This window comes from Nipponia nippon, unplaced genomic scaffold, assembly GCF_047370975.1.
Source record: "Nipponia nippon isolate SJK-2023a ecotype South Korea unplaced genomic scaffold, ASM4737097v1 scaffold_1, whole genome shotgun sequence".
Lineage (NCBI taxonomy): Eukaryota > Metazoa > Chordata > Aves > Pelecaniformes > Threskiornithidae > Nipponia > Nipponia nippon.
Window position 1 is genome coordinate 46,837,624 of NW_028262290.1, and position 17,949 is coordinate 46,855,572.

Sequence of the window (17,949 nt, forward strand, 5' to 3'; positions counted from 1 at the left end):
AACATACTCTATGAAATCACATCAATTGCTGTTAAAAGAAAACAGACACATACCACAATCACATCTCTCATATAGGTCAGCAAGGATTGCTGTAGTAAAATAACCCTTGCATCAGCTTAACATTTTCCACTCAGCAAGCACCTCCTCAGGCCTCTGTTTCCCTTGAGCAGGCTGGCAGACTAGCTAGCTGAACTGAATACAGGCAACACTTTCTGAGCCTCTTCCTAAAGGGACTAAATCAATCACAAGCATAACTCCAAGCCAGGTTAAACAGATAAGCCACATCTTACCACCTGACTCCTTCCAGCTCTCTACCATCACCTAGATAGCAGGCAGATCACCCAGTTTTGCATAACAGAGCCTTATCCTTAACATGACCCAGTCTCTTTAGCTCTAGCAGGCTCCCTCCCTTAAGTAAGCTGCTTGTTAGCCTTATCTCATCAGCTGGGAGACAGCTGATTATGTACAGGTAGAGGCTAAACCCATCATCTGAAAGCCCCATCTCACATGGGACCTGAAGGAATTATATATTTTTTTAAATGTGTGGAAAATGCCCGTCTTCCTAAGCACATACTTCAAGAATTACAGGTTACTAAGAAACTGGATGAAATTATGTGACCTGTGTTATACAGAACGATGGGTTACATGAGAAATTAGCTTCTTCCTTCTTAAAAACTATGAATGTATTTTGGTTTGAGCAGTACAAGAAGTGCTTCAGCTTGTGCCCGAGTTGTAAAACTACGTGCCCTACTATATGAGAGCATTATTGTCACAAAGAAACTGTCTCTTTAAAGGAAGTAATTTATTTGAAAATGGTAATCTATAGAAATGGGCACATTAAAGCTCTTGAAGTTTTCAATTCTCAGTTTAGGCTTCTAAAGTAATCACCTCTGCAGATAAATATAACTGTATGTCTGGTGTTATTCACAAAACAGATATTTGGAAGCGTACTTGTCATGGTTTAACCCCAGTCGGCAACTAAGCACCACACAGCCACTCGCTCAGCCTCCCCCTCCCCAGTGGGATGGGGGAGAGAATCGGGGAAAAAAAAAAGTAAAACCCATGGGTTGAGATAAAGACGGTTTAATATGGCAGCAAAGGAAGAAAATAATAATGATAATAATAAATTATAAAAGAATATACAAAACAAATGATGCACAATGCTCACCACCTGCTGACCGATGCCTAGCCTGTCCCCGAGCAGCAATCACTGCCCCCCAGCCAACTCCCCGCCCAGTTTATATACTGAGCATGACGGCATACAGTATGGAATAGCCCTGTGGCCAGTCTGGGTCAGCTGTCCTGGCTGTGCCCCCTCCCAGCTCCCTCTTGTGCACCTGGCAGAGCAGGGGAAGCTGAAAAGTCCTTGACCAGTGTAAGCACTGCTCAGCAACAACCAAAACATCAGTGTGTTATCAATATTATTCTCACACTAAATCCAAAACACAGCACTGTACCAGCTACTAGGAAGAAAATTGACTCTATCCCAGCCAAAACCAGGACAGTACTGAAAAGCAGAAAAAGTAGGAGCGTGACACCCAGGGTAGGACACGGGGATGGGAAGGGCGAAGCATGCCATAGCTGGATGCTCCCCAACTGCTGCTTTGCCCCCCAGCCCCACCTCTGCCCCTGCAAAGCGCGGAACTGCAGGATAGATTTCTTCTCACCCTTCTGCTCCTCTGCTCTGCTGTCCTGTATCTTTGCAGATTTGCCTGGTTCCCTGAAGACCTGATCTCCGAGTTGGAAAATGCTGCCTTAACACTTCGTCGGCCTTGGGACGGGGAATGACAGCGTCACTGACCTTGTGAGAGGGAGCGGCTGACGCGGGCACGCTCTGCAGCGGGTTTTCCAGCAGGTCGTGGGTGGCGGTGTGCGACCTGCCTCCCTGTCCCCTCAGGGAAAGGCGCATCCCTGCCTCTCTGCCTCGTCCAGCTGGGAAGCTGCAGGGGAGCAAGCCGCCATGCAGCTCTCCCGTGCCAGGCTCATTACACCCGTCTCTGGCTGAGGCTGGCAGCAATGATACAAAACCCCAGAAGAAAATGGCCTGACTTTATGCTGCCCGCTCATTAAAACCTCCTTTACAGCAAGGTCTTTGAAGAGCGCATGCCAGTATTTTTGAAACTGTATGTCATTTATTGAGAAATCTGGAAAAGATGTCCCGTATTATTCCATGATGGATCCTCTGTCAAAAACCTCAGGATGAGGAAACAGGGTCAATTATCCCACTGTGGGCTCTTAGAAGGTGCTGCTAAGAGCAGGTAGCTTCGGCCATCCTGATGCCTCAGGGACCGCCTGGTAGGCATGCCCTTAGATTTGGCCCTGTGTGTAGACTCAAGGCGCAAGCTGGTGATTTTTACATTTTATTGCCGTGTAATTTCAAAATGCTTTTTCAGAGCCTGGGTAAAGCAGCCAGGCATAGCATCCCCCTGAGAAATTTCGCTCTACGATAAGTGATTTTTACCCATATTTGCTAGCAGCAATCCAGTTCCCAAAGCAGGTATGGTAGTGGGAGTGGAGGTCTCAGAATAGGCAAATCCCATATACCCAGTACACCTCTCACACGGTGTCGATAAACGTAAAGTGTAGGTTTGTCTAGCAACAGTGATTCACATTCCAAACTGGAGCAAGCTTCGGGGCGGGGGTGGTGGTGGCAGTGACTGCAAAATTCCCATATAAAAAACTGTTTTGCAAAGTTAAGTGTGAAGCGGTTAAGTGCTAGCAGTGCCAGAGTCCAGCCCAGCAGGGACCTGTCAGTATTGCCCTGCGTTGATGGGTTTTTTCCACTAACTGAAGGGTTCTGAGTGAGTTTATCTTGAACATCCAGACCGCACTCAGCGCATTGAGCGCCCTTCTCAAAGGGGCAGTTGTTCCTTGCTATTAGCAAAAAATCTGACTAAATATTTAGTGATCGCTATCAAAAAAATTCAGCTGGAGAAATAAAAAAGTCAGGTCATTGTGGATGTCCTGAGCAAAATTAGGCAGGATGTCATGTCAAAAGCAGGAACCGCCCCAATAGCACCCTGATCTGGGCTCACTCTCACCTAATTGACCCAATATTGCAAATAGGTGAGGTTCTGAGTGCTTTTTTATTCTTCCAAAGTTGCTCTTACCTGTTAAATTGCACTGCAGATAGCAGCAATTTTCCCCCCTTCTCCCTCATCCTCCAAAAATCCCTAATGCTTTACAATGCATCGCCACTTATTGCTCATTTTGCCACTCGAACACTCGCATCGAGCTGACTGACTAATCTCTGCTGTTAATGCACATCAATGGTAGTCAGATCACTCATATCTGAATCATTCGTACCCTGTGCAAGCAGAGCCTCATTCAGGTGTTTAACATGCTAGTCCAAGTGTAGCTCTACGTTACAGTCATTCAGTAAATGAGTGGTTGTTTTGGTCTTCAGAAAGGAAGGGGGGAGAGGGGAGTATTTTTGTTTTCTGTTGCAGTGTTGCTGCCACCTGACTTGAACAGAAAAAAAAAAGTGATACCCAGTGTCTAACTCTTTTCTTCTCTTACTTTTTGTTTGGTTAAAATTAAAGTGTTTTGTTTTTTTTTTTTAATTATCTTCATTATATATTGATATGAAGTTAAGTGATTGTGAGTTGATCTTTTTTCAGAAAGAGATGGCGCATGATTATAGAAAACAGATTCAACTTGATCATGGATAAAATTCATAAAAGGGTATCTTTTGTGAAGGAAGTGGCTGACATCAGTAGTTCGACCTGCGGATTCTTTTAACTATTTTTTTTACTGCTATTTCTACCCATTTGAACTTCCACACCTAATGTGGAGGGAGAGGGCATTATTTTTATAGACAAACTTGTCATCTCATTTTGTTAAAAAAAGAAAACAGTGAGAAACTCTAACAATTGGCTTTGTCACCTTTGCTTTAAAGTGCGTGTTTTACCGTGTATGACCATTGCTTTTGTTTTCTTTCTCGAGTACTCTGTGCTGTATGTAACATCAGTTATATTAACCATACCGTTCATGCAGAAAGAGTGGTAGTGCTGTGGCCATGACGGCTCAAAGACACAAAGTTTGCAGGAAAAAGTAACTAACCTCTTTGATTAGAACGAATGTTATATTCATTTCGCCAGCTGTAATAAAGGACACTCCCTCCCCGATCTTGACTCTTTTATACAGCTATGTATGTTGTAATGGCTTCAGATGAACTATACAGGACTGCCCAGAGCTACACTTTGACGTAATGTTTGTTTACAGTTCCCTGTATAGTTAGTCTCCATGACTTACCATCAAAATATCGAAAGGGTTCTCCTTTTCCTTGTGAGCAGTAATTTTCTAGGTCAAGTAACATTTCCATTGAGCACTGCTCAGAGACAGACACTCTGCTGGATTTAGACAGTACGGTTTCATGCAGTGGCTGGGAAGATCTTGGACAAGTATGGAAACAAAAAATTCTCTGCCTATTTTAAAGTAGATTTTTTCCTTCTTATTTCATACACTTCAGTGAAAAGTGATCAGGATTAGAGAGGTCCTGGTCAGAGAGCTCAAATGGTGTCTTACTTTACATTTAGTTCTGCATAACAAAATCCATGGAGAACTATTAACTGATATTTTGGGATATTTTCAGTGTGGCAAATGCAGCATCATTTTGGCTCATCCAGTGAATTCACTGAAATCCAAGTCAAGGTGTCTGCTGGCTTCAGCAGTGGCAGGACCTCATTCTTTAAATTGGGTCTGGGGTGCAATTTGCAAAAGAGCCTGGAAAAATCAGGAGCTCACATTCCACTGAGATGGGCAAGGAGTGGGGCACCCCTCTTCCCCCTGTACCCCCACGGCCAACTATAACCCACGCGCTTTTGGAAACGGCTGCTGTCAATTAGACATCATCTCCTCAAGTAGTGGAGGAATGGTGGGGTGAAATGCAATGGTCTGTGCTGGAGGTGCTTGGGTTAGATGATGATTAGGGGTTCCCCAGCCTCAAAATTTTTGAATCCATATGCCAGACAGAATGTCCCACCTGAACATCAAGCATGTAGTGTATGTTCTAGTCCTTCACTGTGAATTTCCCAAGCGAATGTAAATGAAGGGAAAAATGTTTGAATCATACTTACTATTTACTGTAGGAGAATATAGGACATAGGCAGCTATGCATTAGCTATTTGGTGCAAGTTTAGAGATCACAAAGCTGGAAAGACAATTTGTGATCATCTGCTTTTTCCCGTATTACACAGGTTACAGGACTTCCTTGAATTAACTCCTGTAGGAACTAGAGCATTTCTCTGAGAAAATCAATCATTTTCAACTTCAAAATGTCTAGTGATGGAGAATCCATTACAATCCTTGGTAAATTATTCTAATAATTAATTACCTTCCATGTTAAAATGTGTCTCATTTCAAATTTCACTGGTTCTTGTCAGAATTTTTTCCACTTGACTGAAATGCCATATATTATCAAATTTCTACTCCTCTATTCTATTTCTACACGTAGATGAGAAATTTATAAATCATAACCAACTCTCCCCTTAACCTTGTCTTTGTTAGGCTAAATAGATTGATCTACTTAAGCCTCTCATTGAAAGACATCCCTTCCCTTCTTGTAGCCCTTCTCTGAACCCCTCTCTGTTGGCCACCAGTCCCCGATGGTGGACCCCAGAAGCGAACACTGCTTCAGTTACCACTGCACCTCTGCTGATACTGAGGCAACACAGCATTACTCTGAGAAATCCTGCAGCAGATCTGGGGCATTGACCCTTTGACTCACATCCTTGGATCGAAAATTTACATTTAGTAGATTATTCACCATTACTCTTGATTTATTTAATTTTTTTTAGAAAGCCTTTATACATATGGATGAGAGCCCAATACTGTAAATGTATATACCAAGCCCTGATGTGAGTCTGGAGATCCTAAGCATAATTATGCTCAGTCTGAAACGTGGCTGATTTGGCAAGAGTTGTGTGCAACAGAGAAATGGATTTCTTTGAAGAAGGGGGGCACCTCAACTGCTTCTCTAGATACACTAAACCGTGCCTCAGACATGGAGAACAAAACGCAGCAGCCCCCTTAAGAGACTATTTTTCATGTGTACTCCAAGATCTGTGACTATTGCTTTGTTTCCCAGACAGAATTTAAGATATTGGGATTTTTCTACAACACTCCACATGTAGTCTTTTTGGAGGAGTCTCTTCTGTTTGGGAATGGTACCTACCATGGCCAGGACACCCAGCAATACCAGAGAGAGTTACAGACAGAGCGGTATCTGGAAAGGTCTTTTACCTTTAGTTATCTTTTAGAATATATTTCAAGCTCACTCTTTAAAATGGGCTGATGAGAGAACTTGTGTTGTATCTGTGCTTTGGGAAGGTTTTGAGAACAGAAGTGATGTAGTTTGCCTTCAACACACCACGATTATTTCCTGCAGTATGTTTGCAAAGCTGCTGTCTGTTTTCTAGGGATACTGCATCTACAGATGGATTTATTGTATTTTAATTCATTCTCAGAGGCCTGTAGCAAGGGATGGGCTAAGGCATCACCTCTTTCATGACTCCAGATGTGTAAATAAAAATGATAGAAAAAAGCAAGGTGAACGATTGGCCCCGCCAACATGAGCTAATGTATGATGAACAAGTTTTGGTCCAGCCTATGTTCTTTTTCTGTTTCCTCTGATTAATTAGCAACATGAATGCACAAAATAGAAAGTCGCTAATACACCAACAGGTAGCTTTCTGCCCATGCTAAGCACAACAACAGAGTGGGTGGTTACAGAGCGGGGAGTCTTGCAAGTTTGGAGGCAAAGGCCGAAATGGCCTTTTCCTTCCCATCAGGGACTGGGAAGCACCCTGGCAGTACTTGATCTTACATAGAGAATATATATCTTTTTAAAAAAACAAATGAACAAACAAAAAAAAAAAAAACACAGCAGAAAGAGTAGAATAGCTTCCTAAGCTACCCTGCCTATGCCCATGCATATCTACCTCCCTGGTCTCTGGCATGACTAAGAGTAGTGAAGGCAAGGTGTTGCTTATGGAGTTGAGTGCGTTACACGATGAGTAAAATTCCCCTACTGAGTCATCATTTCTCTAGCATGTAGTATCTGCATAACAAGTTGGCCAGAATTTCAACGCTGCATATGGCTTTTTCACACATGAACACATTTTTTATCACGTATTTGTTTGAATGGGGATATCAATTTCAGAAAACGAAGTACACCTCTGGTTCAAAAAATGGCTGTGGGAAGTACAAGGAGCTTCAGTTTTACTTTCTTTCGTAAGAACCATTATGCAAAGTTCAATTGGAAGTGTAGGAAAATATATAGAGCTTGGCACTGCAAAGTTCAGTATGTGTTAAACAGAGTGAGGACTTTGCTAAGGCAGCATTGTTCTCTGTAGGCTAGCGGTCATAAATACAAATATTCGTGCAATCCTTCACATTTCAGGCATACTGCTGTCACTATCGAGGTTCTTCACTAAGCATTTTTTTCTGTTTCAGAGCCTTGAAGCATTATCCAATGGGCTGTTTTTTTCAGATGGTCTTTTACTTTTGGGAAGGGAGAAACCAAAATTATATAAGAGAACATGCTGGTTCAGGTGAATCCCTCAGGCTTTAGCAGCAATGGACAAGCCTCAGAGGTACCTTGGAGACTTGTAAGCATCCAAAAGATAAGGCATCAGGATCACTTTTGTTAAAGCCACTTTTGCATTGCTTTATGTACTAGAGAGTGGTCATTAAATGGTTGGGGACAGCAGGTGGAGAAACGCCACTGATTAGAAGAAGTCCTTCCTGAAACAAAACAGGCATTTTTGCTGCCTCGTGCTACCTTTTTTTCCAAATCCCAGCTCAGAGTGAGGGGCTGTATCAAAGGGGTGCCTGGGCAGTGGTCATGGTGATGTCGGGCTCCATCTACACTGTTGTAAGACTCTGATTGTGGACTTTGTTCTGAGTAACACGAATATGGGATTAAGGAAACACACAGGCACACCGAGGTCTCAATAAACCTGCTTCTAACAGCAAATAACCCGCAAGGTCTTGGTATAGATAAATGCTGTGATTTCTGCAGCCCTCCAGAGACAGAGCACAGAGGGGCAGTCCGGGACTCATACCTCGTTTAATTCCCGAGTGCTGTCATCTTTCACACTTAGTGCCTCCTTGCCGCACTGCTTGTGGTAGGGCACGGCTGGTTAGAAATCAGAGCGCCACAACTATTTCCCTGCTGTTGCAAACTAGAGGGGATTTTTGTCTCCTTCTGCAGGTTTCTAGATTGACATAAGAGGCTGGGAGAGCCCTGGAGCATGGGGGAAATATGGAAGAGGTGTTTTGTAGACCATTCTTGACTAAACGTTACAAGGTACTTACATTAGGTGGGAGCCTGTGAGAAGGTCCTCTCCAGGCCTGTATTCCTAAGCTGGGAGATGTGCAGGACACAATAACTATCTCCAGTTCCCTATCCCAGGCATTTTCTACATATAATGCCTCGAAAGTCTCTACCTAATTGATTTGTGGCACTGTCCTGCTGCCCTACAGGTGGCAGGAACCATCCTTGGTCGGGGGTCCTCTCCTCACTCCTGAGGGCTGAGGGATAACCCAGTCAGGCAGAGCACACAGAAAGTAGCAGACCAACAAACCCAACCAGCCAGGAGAACCCTCCAAACCAAACCAAAACTGCTTCTTGGGTCTGAACCAATGATACTTGCCGTAAATGAATGGAGGTCTGCACTCCACTTCTATTTACAAATCCTCAGTGGTTCTGAGAATTCTTTTTATTTAATGGTTGTTTGTGTTCACTTTTTAAAATTAATGATCTTTCTTTTGTTGTTATTGTTCAGAATGAGGTTATACTGAGTAAAATGTGTTCAGTAGTTTAACAGGAACAGAGAGACCAGCGTGAAGAGCGTGCAATAGGTAAGCTGCATCTGGGGAGCGGGGGACAGTCACACGAGGGTAGACACTGTTTATACTCTTCTGCTGCTTAAAGCTGATGCTAACGGCACCGACTCGGTGCTTTGATGGTAACTTTTTTCAGGACATTGAAATGGTGCATAAATGTTATGAAGTCAAAAGCTACCAGTAATGACAGTTTCTGAAAGGGCACTCTTTTAATGACCATTCTGGGACCCTACACATAGAACAGCAAAATGTGCACAGTGTTTTCATTCAAAGAGCATGGCTAGCTTATAGTAAAACTACAGTGGCAAAAATTTGGGAAGTACTTTGAGCAAATTTCACCTGTGAAGCAAGATCAATTAAGTTAAGGAATTGAAAACCATAAAGTAGTGAAGGAAGTAATACCTGCAACGAGAGGTGACACTGTTGGGGGCAGAGGTTTCTTCTGTTTGGGTCTTTAGCTAGCAATCTCTTCCATGTTGTGAAGTGGCAGGAGGACTCTGTGCTGCTGATGCATAAGTAAAATTTGGATTTTACTTTTACATCAGATGCAAAAGTAAAATTTGCATGGTATTTTATACCAGGGAGGGATTAATGTTGCATTTTGTCAAATATTTCAGACTGAGTAATTCACTTCTTCCGTTTTTCTCCCTCCACAATTTCATCCTGTTGTAAGGAGGACAGTGCCAGTTGGTTAACCACACTCCGCTCCACTGTTGGCTTTGTCTACTAGTAGTGCCTGACATGATGGCTGTAGAGCTGTATCTGGAAATTTCTTGAAAAATTTCCAATTATCACGTCTTCCTCCACGGCAATAAAGTTGAGAATGCTATCAGGGATAGGCTGCTAGCATTTTCAGCATTGCCTTATTAGTCCTGGCTTGGTTTAGACAACACACTGGGTGATATCCCAGTAGCTGGTTTGTATTAGTGTTGCTCTAGCTGAGAAAAATACATTACCTGTAGAAAGAATAAAAAATCCTACAAAAAAAAAAAGAATTCTTTGTGCACACCTTCTCCTTTAGGATAAAAGCAAGCAAAGTTGAATGTAAGGCATCATTATAACATTAAAAAACATTCGATGCCTATATACAAACTTTAACATATTTGAAACATTCTTTTTTTTCACTGTATGTCACATATTTACTCTCTTTTCCTTTCTTTATTACTAAGAAAATGAGGACATTTGCATGAAAACAAGAGCTTGGATTCTTAAAAGTTTGTCTATTCCTGCTTATATTTTCCTGCTCTGAAGGGATTGGAGCCTTCTGTAGAGGGTACCGTAATTGCTTCCAACCCAACGAGCTGTGATGAATAAGAGGCAGGAACTTCTAAACAAAGACCCTGTTTTCATGCAAATATTCTCAGTAATAAAGCATAGAGTAAAAGAAATATGTGAAGTTATGTTTTGCAGAACTGCTACTTAAAGCAAAGGAGCTTTGTAGAATGAAGCCGAGTCTGAATTTTTCTAACTGCAGTAAGGGAAAGTGAATTGGAGTATTTTCCAAAAGAGATTCCAAAAGTCTCCAAACAAGATCTTTAAAAGGCAAATATATCCCAATATTATTCTCATCAGCATCATCAACATCACTCTACATGAAAAGGTCCTAACAGAATTATGGCACCATCCTCCCGTTTCTTTGTAAACCCAGGAACATACAGCCTCTTTCCCCCAAAGATTTAGCAATCTAGTATGTTCTTATAATCCACCTCTGAGTCATTGCCTTGGTCTACCCCCTCTTAATTTTCCAAACTCGGCAGTAACTGACCAAAACCTACTGAAAAAAATAAGAGAAGAATATTGGAATTGGAAACAATAGAGATTTGTAGGAAACATTTCTATTCAACAATAATGAGTAGTTTAGGCTTTGCTTCAAGATAGCTCACTCAGTAGATAAATCAAAAGCCAGGAGGCATTCATTTGCTTGCAGTTTTCATACATTAATACCACCGAAGTATCCACCTCTCTAGTTTCTGATCTTCTAAGCAGCGAACGCCTTGGACTTATCACTAAGAACAACTTTCTAGAGCGGTCCTTTGCCAGTAATATTAGTAGGTGGAACAGTGACTATTTTCTCCTCATGGAAGCTGTGTCACAGCTGTGTCCTACCTCCCCGAATGTAACGAGGTGACTGATTATCCAGCCGCTCGGGGGATTTTGTCACGTACCCGAGACCAAAGGAAGACAGCACAGACAAGCCCACGCAGGACGTGAACACCCATTTCTGCCTCCACAAGCGTTAGGGCTGGCAGTGCTCACTGCTGCTGCCATCACCGGGCTGTAAAGGACGCGACGATAGACTTCCACTGAAATTCTCTCCAGAAGGAAGGAAAAGTGCTAGCAGGTACGCAGTTGAAAGTAAATCATTTCGAGTTGCGGTTTCTTTATTCCTCAGCGCATCTTCTCTCAGTTCAGCAAGGATATTTTTCAGTCTGCACAGAAAGCAGACTTCCCATCGTAACTCATGGTCAAGGGAAGTTAGAAGTGTCAAAATAATTTTTCTAACTATGTGAGTGAACAAAAACCAAGAGACAGAAAATTCTTACCCTCTTACCCTTAGCCATCCAGTAACTCCATATCAAGCACTGTGCTGAAATAGAGTGCACGTTTTCTAAACACTCCTCTTTGGCAGAAGTCAGATGATAGATTTCGGCCAAAAGCCTTCTCTCTTTTTCAGCAAGTTTTAAAAACTTGAAAGTGTCTTCTCAGCTTTTTCTATGGATTCAGTGCTACATCACCACAACGCTGTAATTTCATCTAGAAACACTGGTAACTTTGATGAGAGACATCAGGCCCCATTCTGCCTAAGTCTTCACTTTCTATTGCCAGTGGACTTGTTAGAGCTGATAATTCCAATACAATATTTATAACTTATTCATGATTTATTTTAAACCTCTTTCACAGCCTGATGCACATGAGGCAATTTAAATCGCCAAAACTCTGTTTTGCAACTAACACTTCATTACACTGAATGGAAAAGTTCACACATCTGTTGGTGCTGTATTGTTTCAGGCTGGCTGCAGAGCAAACAATCCAGCGAGGCACAGATTTGCCGTAGGAAGGCTGTCTCCAAACGAGAGGACAGAAACTTTCCTTTTCGGACAAAGGCAAGCGAGAAAAGCAGCCTCGGCCCAGGGCATCCAAGGACCGACACAGCCCCTCTCCCCAAGGATGCTAAGGGAGATTCTTCAAGTTCAGCAGAGCAATGGGGTGTCACTAGAAGTCTTGACAAAAGGGGGGGTCTGTGCAAGCCCTTTTCATTCCAAGGAGATCCCGGCCTGTGTTATTAAACCCTGTTAATTCTGATGCCATAAAACCAGAATGGTGAAGCTAACCTCATGCAATTTTCCTTATTTAAATATAATCTTATAATTCTAATTTCAGAGTCTCAGCTGATTTAAAAATTGGAGATTAAAAATCTGCATTCTAAACTCACCATATAAATTCTGCTGAAATTACTACAGACATATATATATGGACATATGTAATGAGCATAGGTTACGCAAATATATTCTGCAATGTATATTTATAAAAAAGTGAAGTCAGGTACCATGCAATTGACCTTATTTAGATCACCAGTTCTTTATGGTAAGCATCAGTTTTGTGTCCTGGCCTGGCATGGTGGGGTTCCAGGATGCTCCTAGGACTTCTAGCCAAGTGATTAATGGAAGCGGTAATAAAACATCCATAGCTTTCACCAATGCACATTAAAAATCCTAACTGTAAAACAAGAAACAAATCCAGCTGAGTTAAATATTATGCTAGTTTCTACTCTCCATCCCCACTCCACACCACAGTTGGTTTTCATCCGCTTTTGTTTGTTCTCTCTCCTGTCATTAAACCGTTTGAAAAAATAATGAATGTTTCTGTTTTTTTTTAAGGCATGGTCCAAACTCGACTGAATTTAGGAATTTGTCTCTGCTGAGAAGGCACATGGCTCTTTACACGATCCAAAGCTCCTGGGTATGGAATTATTTTCTGATATACTAAAGCACTCCTGCTTATTTCAAGCCTTTCACTCACCCGTGCTCTAACTGTCTGGATCACCACTCCTGGCTACGTCACATCTTCCTTTCCCCCCACCTTGCTTTGTGAGCTTACTTGGGATTCAGGCAGAGCACGGTATCAGTGTGATATGGAAGTTACCGAGAGACCCTTAGCAGGCGGCTGGCTTGAGAACAATTATCTGACAGAATTGTTTAGCAGTGCAGCCCAATCTATGTTATGACCCTTTTTCTAAATGTAGATATAATGGCACATTAAAGTAACGTTACATCTCATAATGCCTGCTGGGTGAGGGTTCAGAGAGGTTCCCCTTGTTTCCCTTCGGCACAGCAGGTCCTTTGTTACTGCCGCTCCTCCAGATCCTGTGATGGACGGGAGTCCCGCGCTCCTCCAACACTAAAACGGGGCTGCCAAGATAATTTACGGGCCCTGTGGCCAACAAAAAGTCTCAGGCCTCCTTGGGTTATCTCGAAGTCCTATTTTTCTCCGCCCATTGTGCCAGATTTTACAGATGCCAGGAAAGGTTTCGACAACACAAACCTCCTTCCGCGCGCCGCTTTTAAACAACAGTTTTCTCCCGGCTTCGCCTGTGTCTGCGGCAGCATTTCTAGACAGAAAGCAGAAAAGCAGAGAGTAAACACAGGACCGGGAGGCGGGAGAGAAGAGAGGAGCAAGGGTCAGGAGGGGAGACGGAGGCCGGGGTGAGGTGCCCAGGCGTGGGGCTGGCCGGCGGGACCAGCGTAGCCTGGCTGGGGCGCGGGAGGAAGGGCTTCTCCCGGCTCTCTTGGCACCTTCCCTTTTTGCACTAGAAATTCAGGCTCGGCGTAAGCAGTTTTGCTGGCACCGCAGCTCACGGCAGCCTTTTCCTGCGGCGGTGACAGCGCAGGGTGCTCGTCGCTGCCCAAGGCCGGGCAGCAAAAATCCACAGCTGCCTTCGCACCGGCTCCTTCCAGGCCCTGAGCGCCGGGAAACCCAGGCGCGGGCACGGTTTCTGCAGAGGACGCCGAGCTGGGGCTCGGGGACCCCGCAACCCCCTTCGCTCCAGGGCAACCGATGAGACACGGGCTGTAACCGGGTTTCGGCCTCCCCTCGCCCCCGCGGGCCGCACGACGAACGCGGCGCCCGGCGGCGGCCGCCCGGCGGGAGGCGGCGCGGTGCCCGCAGCAGCCCGGGGTGCGATGCCGCCGCCGCCGCCGCCGCCGCCGCTCCGGCCGGCCGAGCCCCCGCCCGCCCGCGGGGCCGCAGGGCGCGGAGCCGCGTTGCGCCGAGGGTCCCGGAGGCGCGGGGAGATGCGGGGAGCGCCGCAGGGGGGTGCCCCGCCGGGCGGGGGCCGGGCCGCGGGGCGGGCGGCCGCGGCGGAGGGGCTTCGCTCTCCCTTTCCCCGGGAAAGCCCGTCCCGGCGGCGGCCACGTGTCCCCGCGGGGAGCGCTCCGGCCCCGCCGCCGCCCCGCCGGCCCGTGCGGCGCAAAGCGCGCGGTGCCGCCGCGCCTCCCCCGCTCCGCCGGCGGCTGCGGCGCGCGCGGGCCGGCGGGGGTGGGCCGCGGGGGGGGGGGGGGCGTCCGCCGGGGGCGCGGAGGCCGCCCGCCCCCCGCCGCGGCCCTGCGCCCGCTTCTTGCTCCAATAAGCAATAATTAGGTCCTAAGCTAATGATGTGTCAGCTGATCCGCTCGCTCCGTCTGCGCGGGGGGGCTGCGCCCGGAGACATCGCCATGGAAACGCTGCCCTCGCCTCTCCCCCCCCCTCCGCCCCCCGCTCCCTCCCCCCTCCCCCCGCCCCGGGGCGACCCGCGGCCGGTTCCGCGCCCTCCCCCGCGCCCCAGCGCGGCCGCGGAGGCGGGGGCGCCGCGCGCGCCATCCCGACATGGGACAGCGCTGCCCGTCACCGCGCCGCGCCGCCGTCGCCACAGAAACTTTTGTCCCGGCGGCCAATCAGGGCGCGGGGGGGGCGCGGAGCGGCGCTGGGCCCGGCCCGGTGCGCCGCCGCCGCCGCCGCCAGCCCGCCGCGGAGCGCAGCGCAGCGCAGCGCGGGGAGCGGCGCGGCGGAGCGGAGCGGTACGGCGCGGTACGGCACGGCGGAGCGCGGCCTCCGGGGCGCTAAGCCGCGGCCGGGGCCCGGGTCGGAGCGAGCGCCCCAGCCGCGGAGGTGCCGGCTGCGGGCGGGGGCGCGGAGCCGGGCGCTGGATGGCGGAGGCGCGGGCGGGCGCGGCCGCGGAGAGGCGACGAGAGGAACGGCCGCCGCGGCGCCTTCCCCCCGCGGAGGGGGTGTCCTGCCTGGGGAGACCGGGGAGAGCGCGGAAATCTCCGGCGTGAACTGAAACTGTGGCAAAGGGAGGGGGAAAAAAATCAAGATTGCTTTTTTTTCTTCTTCTTCCCCCTTTAAAAAAAGGGGGTTTCGCTCAGCATCCGCAGGCAAACTTACTTGAATGCCTTATAGCCACTTTACCCCCGAGACCAAAGGATACCCCGCACCCGAGGAGCCCTACATGTGTCAGCACCATCATTACACTGGCAGAGCAACCGAGAGCCGCCTCCTTCCCTCTACCAACATCCTCCTGGGACTGATCTCTCGCTCCTCTGGTCCAATATCCGAGCCTCTCTCGTATATATCTGGTTTGGTGGTTGGTGGTTTTTTTTTTCCTTCTCCATCTGCTGGGATTGCTAAGTAAATAAATGGAGGAAAATTCCTAAAAGGGCATCTGAAAATTCAGTGGGACTGAATATGAGGAAGTGAAATGCTCACAGACCATTATTTTTTTTTTTAATTAAAAAATATGTACTTAAAACGCGGATCGGATGTATTAGGCTTAGAAAATAGCAGGTAAGAACTTTCTTTCTTTCCAGTACCTTGATGCCCGGAGCGGGGATATCTAAAGCAAAGCCGCCCAGCCGTGGAATAAAGGGGGAGCAAAGAGCCCAGTTTGCCCTTCAGTGCTTCCTCCATCCTGCGCGGCGAGGCTGCTTTGGGGAGAGGCGCAGCCCGCCAGGACAGAGACAGAAAGGAGCCTTGCGCGAAGGAAGGCAGCCGAGGGCTGCCGGGGCGGAGGAGGGTGGGCTTTTTTCTCTTCTTTCCTTTTTTTTTTTTTTTTTTTTTTTTTTTTCCTTCACCTGCACTATCCAGAGTGAATCCGGGTGCAGCTGATGTATGGAAAAGAAGAAGGATCGGCGTCAATATTTTCTTTTCTCTTCGCTAAGCCGAGGGATAGGATTTTAATTATTTATCCACGCGAACCCTCTCCGCGTAAGACGCTGCTGGAGCCAGTGGGATAGTCCTGCCTTGCACAATTATTAAAGAGACTGATCACGTACAGTGGAAGGATAAGAGGAGCCTCCACCAGACCCGTTTTGCCTCCTGTGGGAAAAAAAAAAAAAATGAAGGAGAACATTGCCACACTATTGAATTGATTGCTGCCCCCCCCTCACCCATCCCCCTCCCGGCCCCCCCACCCCCCCGAACCACCACCACCACCACAACAAAAAATCCGCCGGGATCTGCCTGCACCGGGACCTCCTTCGCTGGGGCTGGGAGCTGGATGCATTTTTCATGAGCGCTGGGTGAACAGGTGCAAAGTGCGGCGGGGCGGCCCGGCCCCGCACCCCGGCCCGCTGCGGGGCGGCGTGCGCCTCTGCCGGGGAGCCTGCGTGGGTCTGCCCGCCCGCCCGCCCGTCCCTCCGTCCGTCCGTCCGTCCTTCTGTCTGTGTGCGAGCGTGTGTGTGTGTGTGTGTGTGCCTGTGCGCCCCGGCGTGTGCATGTGTGCCTGTGTGTGCTAGGAGATTATGGAGAGCAGCGACCGGGACATGTACCGCCAGTTTCAAGACTGGTGTCTCAGGACTTACGGGGACTCAGGAAAAACCAAGACGGTGACCCGTAAAAAATACGACCGGATCGTCCAGCTCCTGAACGGCTCCGAGTCGAGCTCCACGGATAATGCCAAATTCAAATTCTGGGTCAAATCTAAAGGCTTCCAGCTCGGCAACTCGGACGAGGTCAGTGGTGGTGCTGGAGGAGGGAAGCAAGTGCTGTACGTGCCAGTCAAAACCACGGTTAGTAGAGAATTGTCTTCCTTGTTCTATGTCGGCCGCTGCAGCCCGCTCCGCTCCGCTCCGGGAGCGAGAGGCGCAGGGGGAGCCGCAGCCACAGTTGGCTCCTTCCTCCCTCTTCCCCCAAGTCATCATCACCATGTTGCGTTTGCCTGTCACATTATACACCGCCGAGGTCTTTGTGGGTCCTTTTTATTTAAAGCGATCGTGCGCACAACGCACCCTTGCCGGGTCGGTGTTCGTTCTCCTCCTCCTCCTCCTCCTCCTCCTCCTCGTCCCCCCGGTTCCCCCCCGGGCCGCCGCGGCGGCTCGGGCCCGGGCTATTGTCCCGCCGCCGCCGCTCCGGCCATTGTGCCGGGCCCCGCCGCCCCGGGCCGCGGCCCCCCGCCGCCGGCGGGGCCGGTCGGCAGCGCTCGGGGGTAGCCCGCCTGGCACAAAGCCAAGCGCGGCGCCGCTCGGTGAATTGGGGGGGGGTGGGGTGGGGGATTTCCCCGAGATATCAGGGTGGGTTTTTTCCTTTTTTTTTTTTTCTCCTTTTTTTATTATTTTTTGTATTGTTAGCCCGCAGCCCTTGAGCCGCCGAGCGGCACGAAGCGTGCCCGGCTGGCCGGGAAGCGCCGGCGGCGGGGAGAGAGGATGCTCCACAAAGGCAGAGCGGGTTCCGCCTGACCGAAGGCAGGGTGTATTTCGTTCCTCTTTGCTGGGGTCGCAGGAGTCTCGCAGCCATCAGGCTTAAAACTCCATTTGATGCGCCAGGGTAGCGTGGCATCCCCCGGCAGGCGCCGGAGCTGCAGGGCTCGGCGCAGGGCTGACAGCGGGAGAGCTATTATGCTTGGTGGTGGCAGGAGCGACAGATTTTCCTATTTAAGAAGATGGGGACTGTTGGCTGCAAGTAGGTTTTGCCTATTGAACACTCTTAATGTATCATTATTCTTACTTCTTATGCTCTGGGTCAGGCAAGCTAAGCTTCTTTTGTCTGTGCGTGGGGCGGGCGGGGAGGGGGAGCCGAGAAAGGAAACCCGGCAATTAAAAATATTCCTGCCTGGGCATTTGGGCTTGG

The 17,949-nt window shown here is 48.1% G+C and overlaps 1 protein-coding gene across 3 annotated transcripts in view; it reads left to right on the plus strand.

Moving 5' to 3' along the window:
- The first annotated feature begins 16,536 nt into the window (after nucleotides 1-16,536).
- Nucleotides 16,537-17,949, plus strand: part of NOL4 (nucleolar protein 4) — a 204,584-nt gene continuing 203,171 nt past the window's right edge. For 2 of the 3 annotated variants that reach the window (XM_087735887.1, XM_087735896.1), the window contains exon 1: nucleotides 16,537-16,892. In XM_087735887.1, the coding sequence (XP_087592013.1) occupies nucleotides 16,626-16,892 (267 nt within the window). In that variant the 5' untranslated portion in view covers nucleotides 16,537-16,625. Of the gene's footprint in view, nucleotides 16,893-17,539; nucleotides 17,782-17,949 lie in introns of those variants that run through there. The other variant, XM_087735907.1, reaches the window with a different exon arrangement.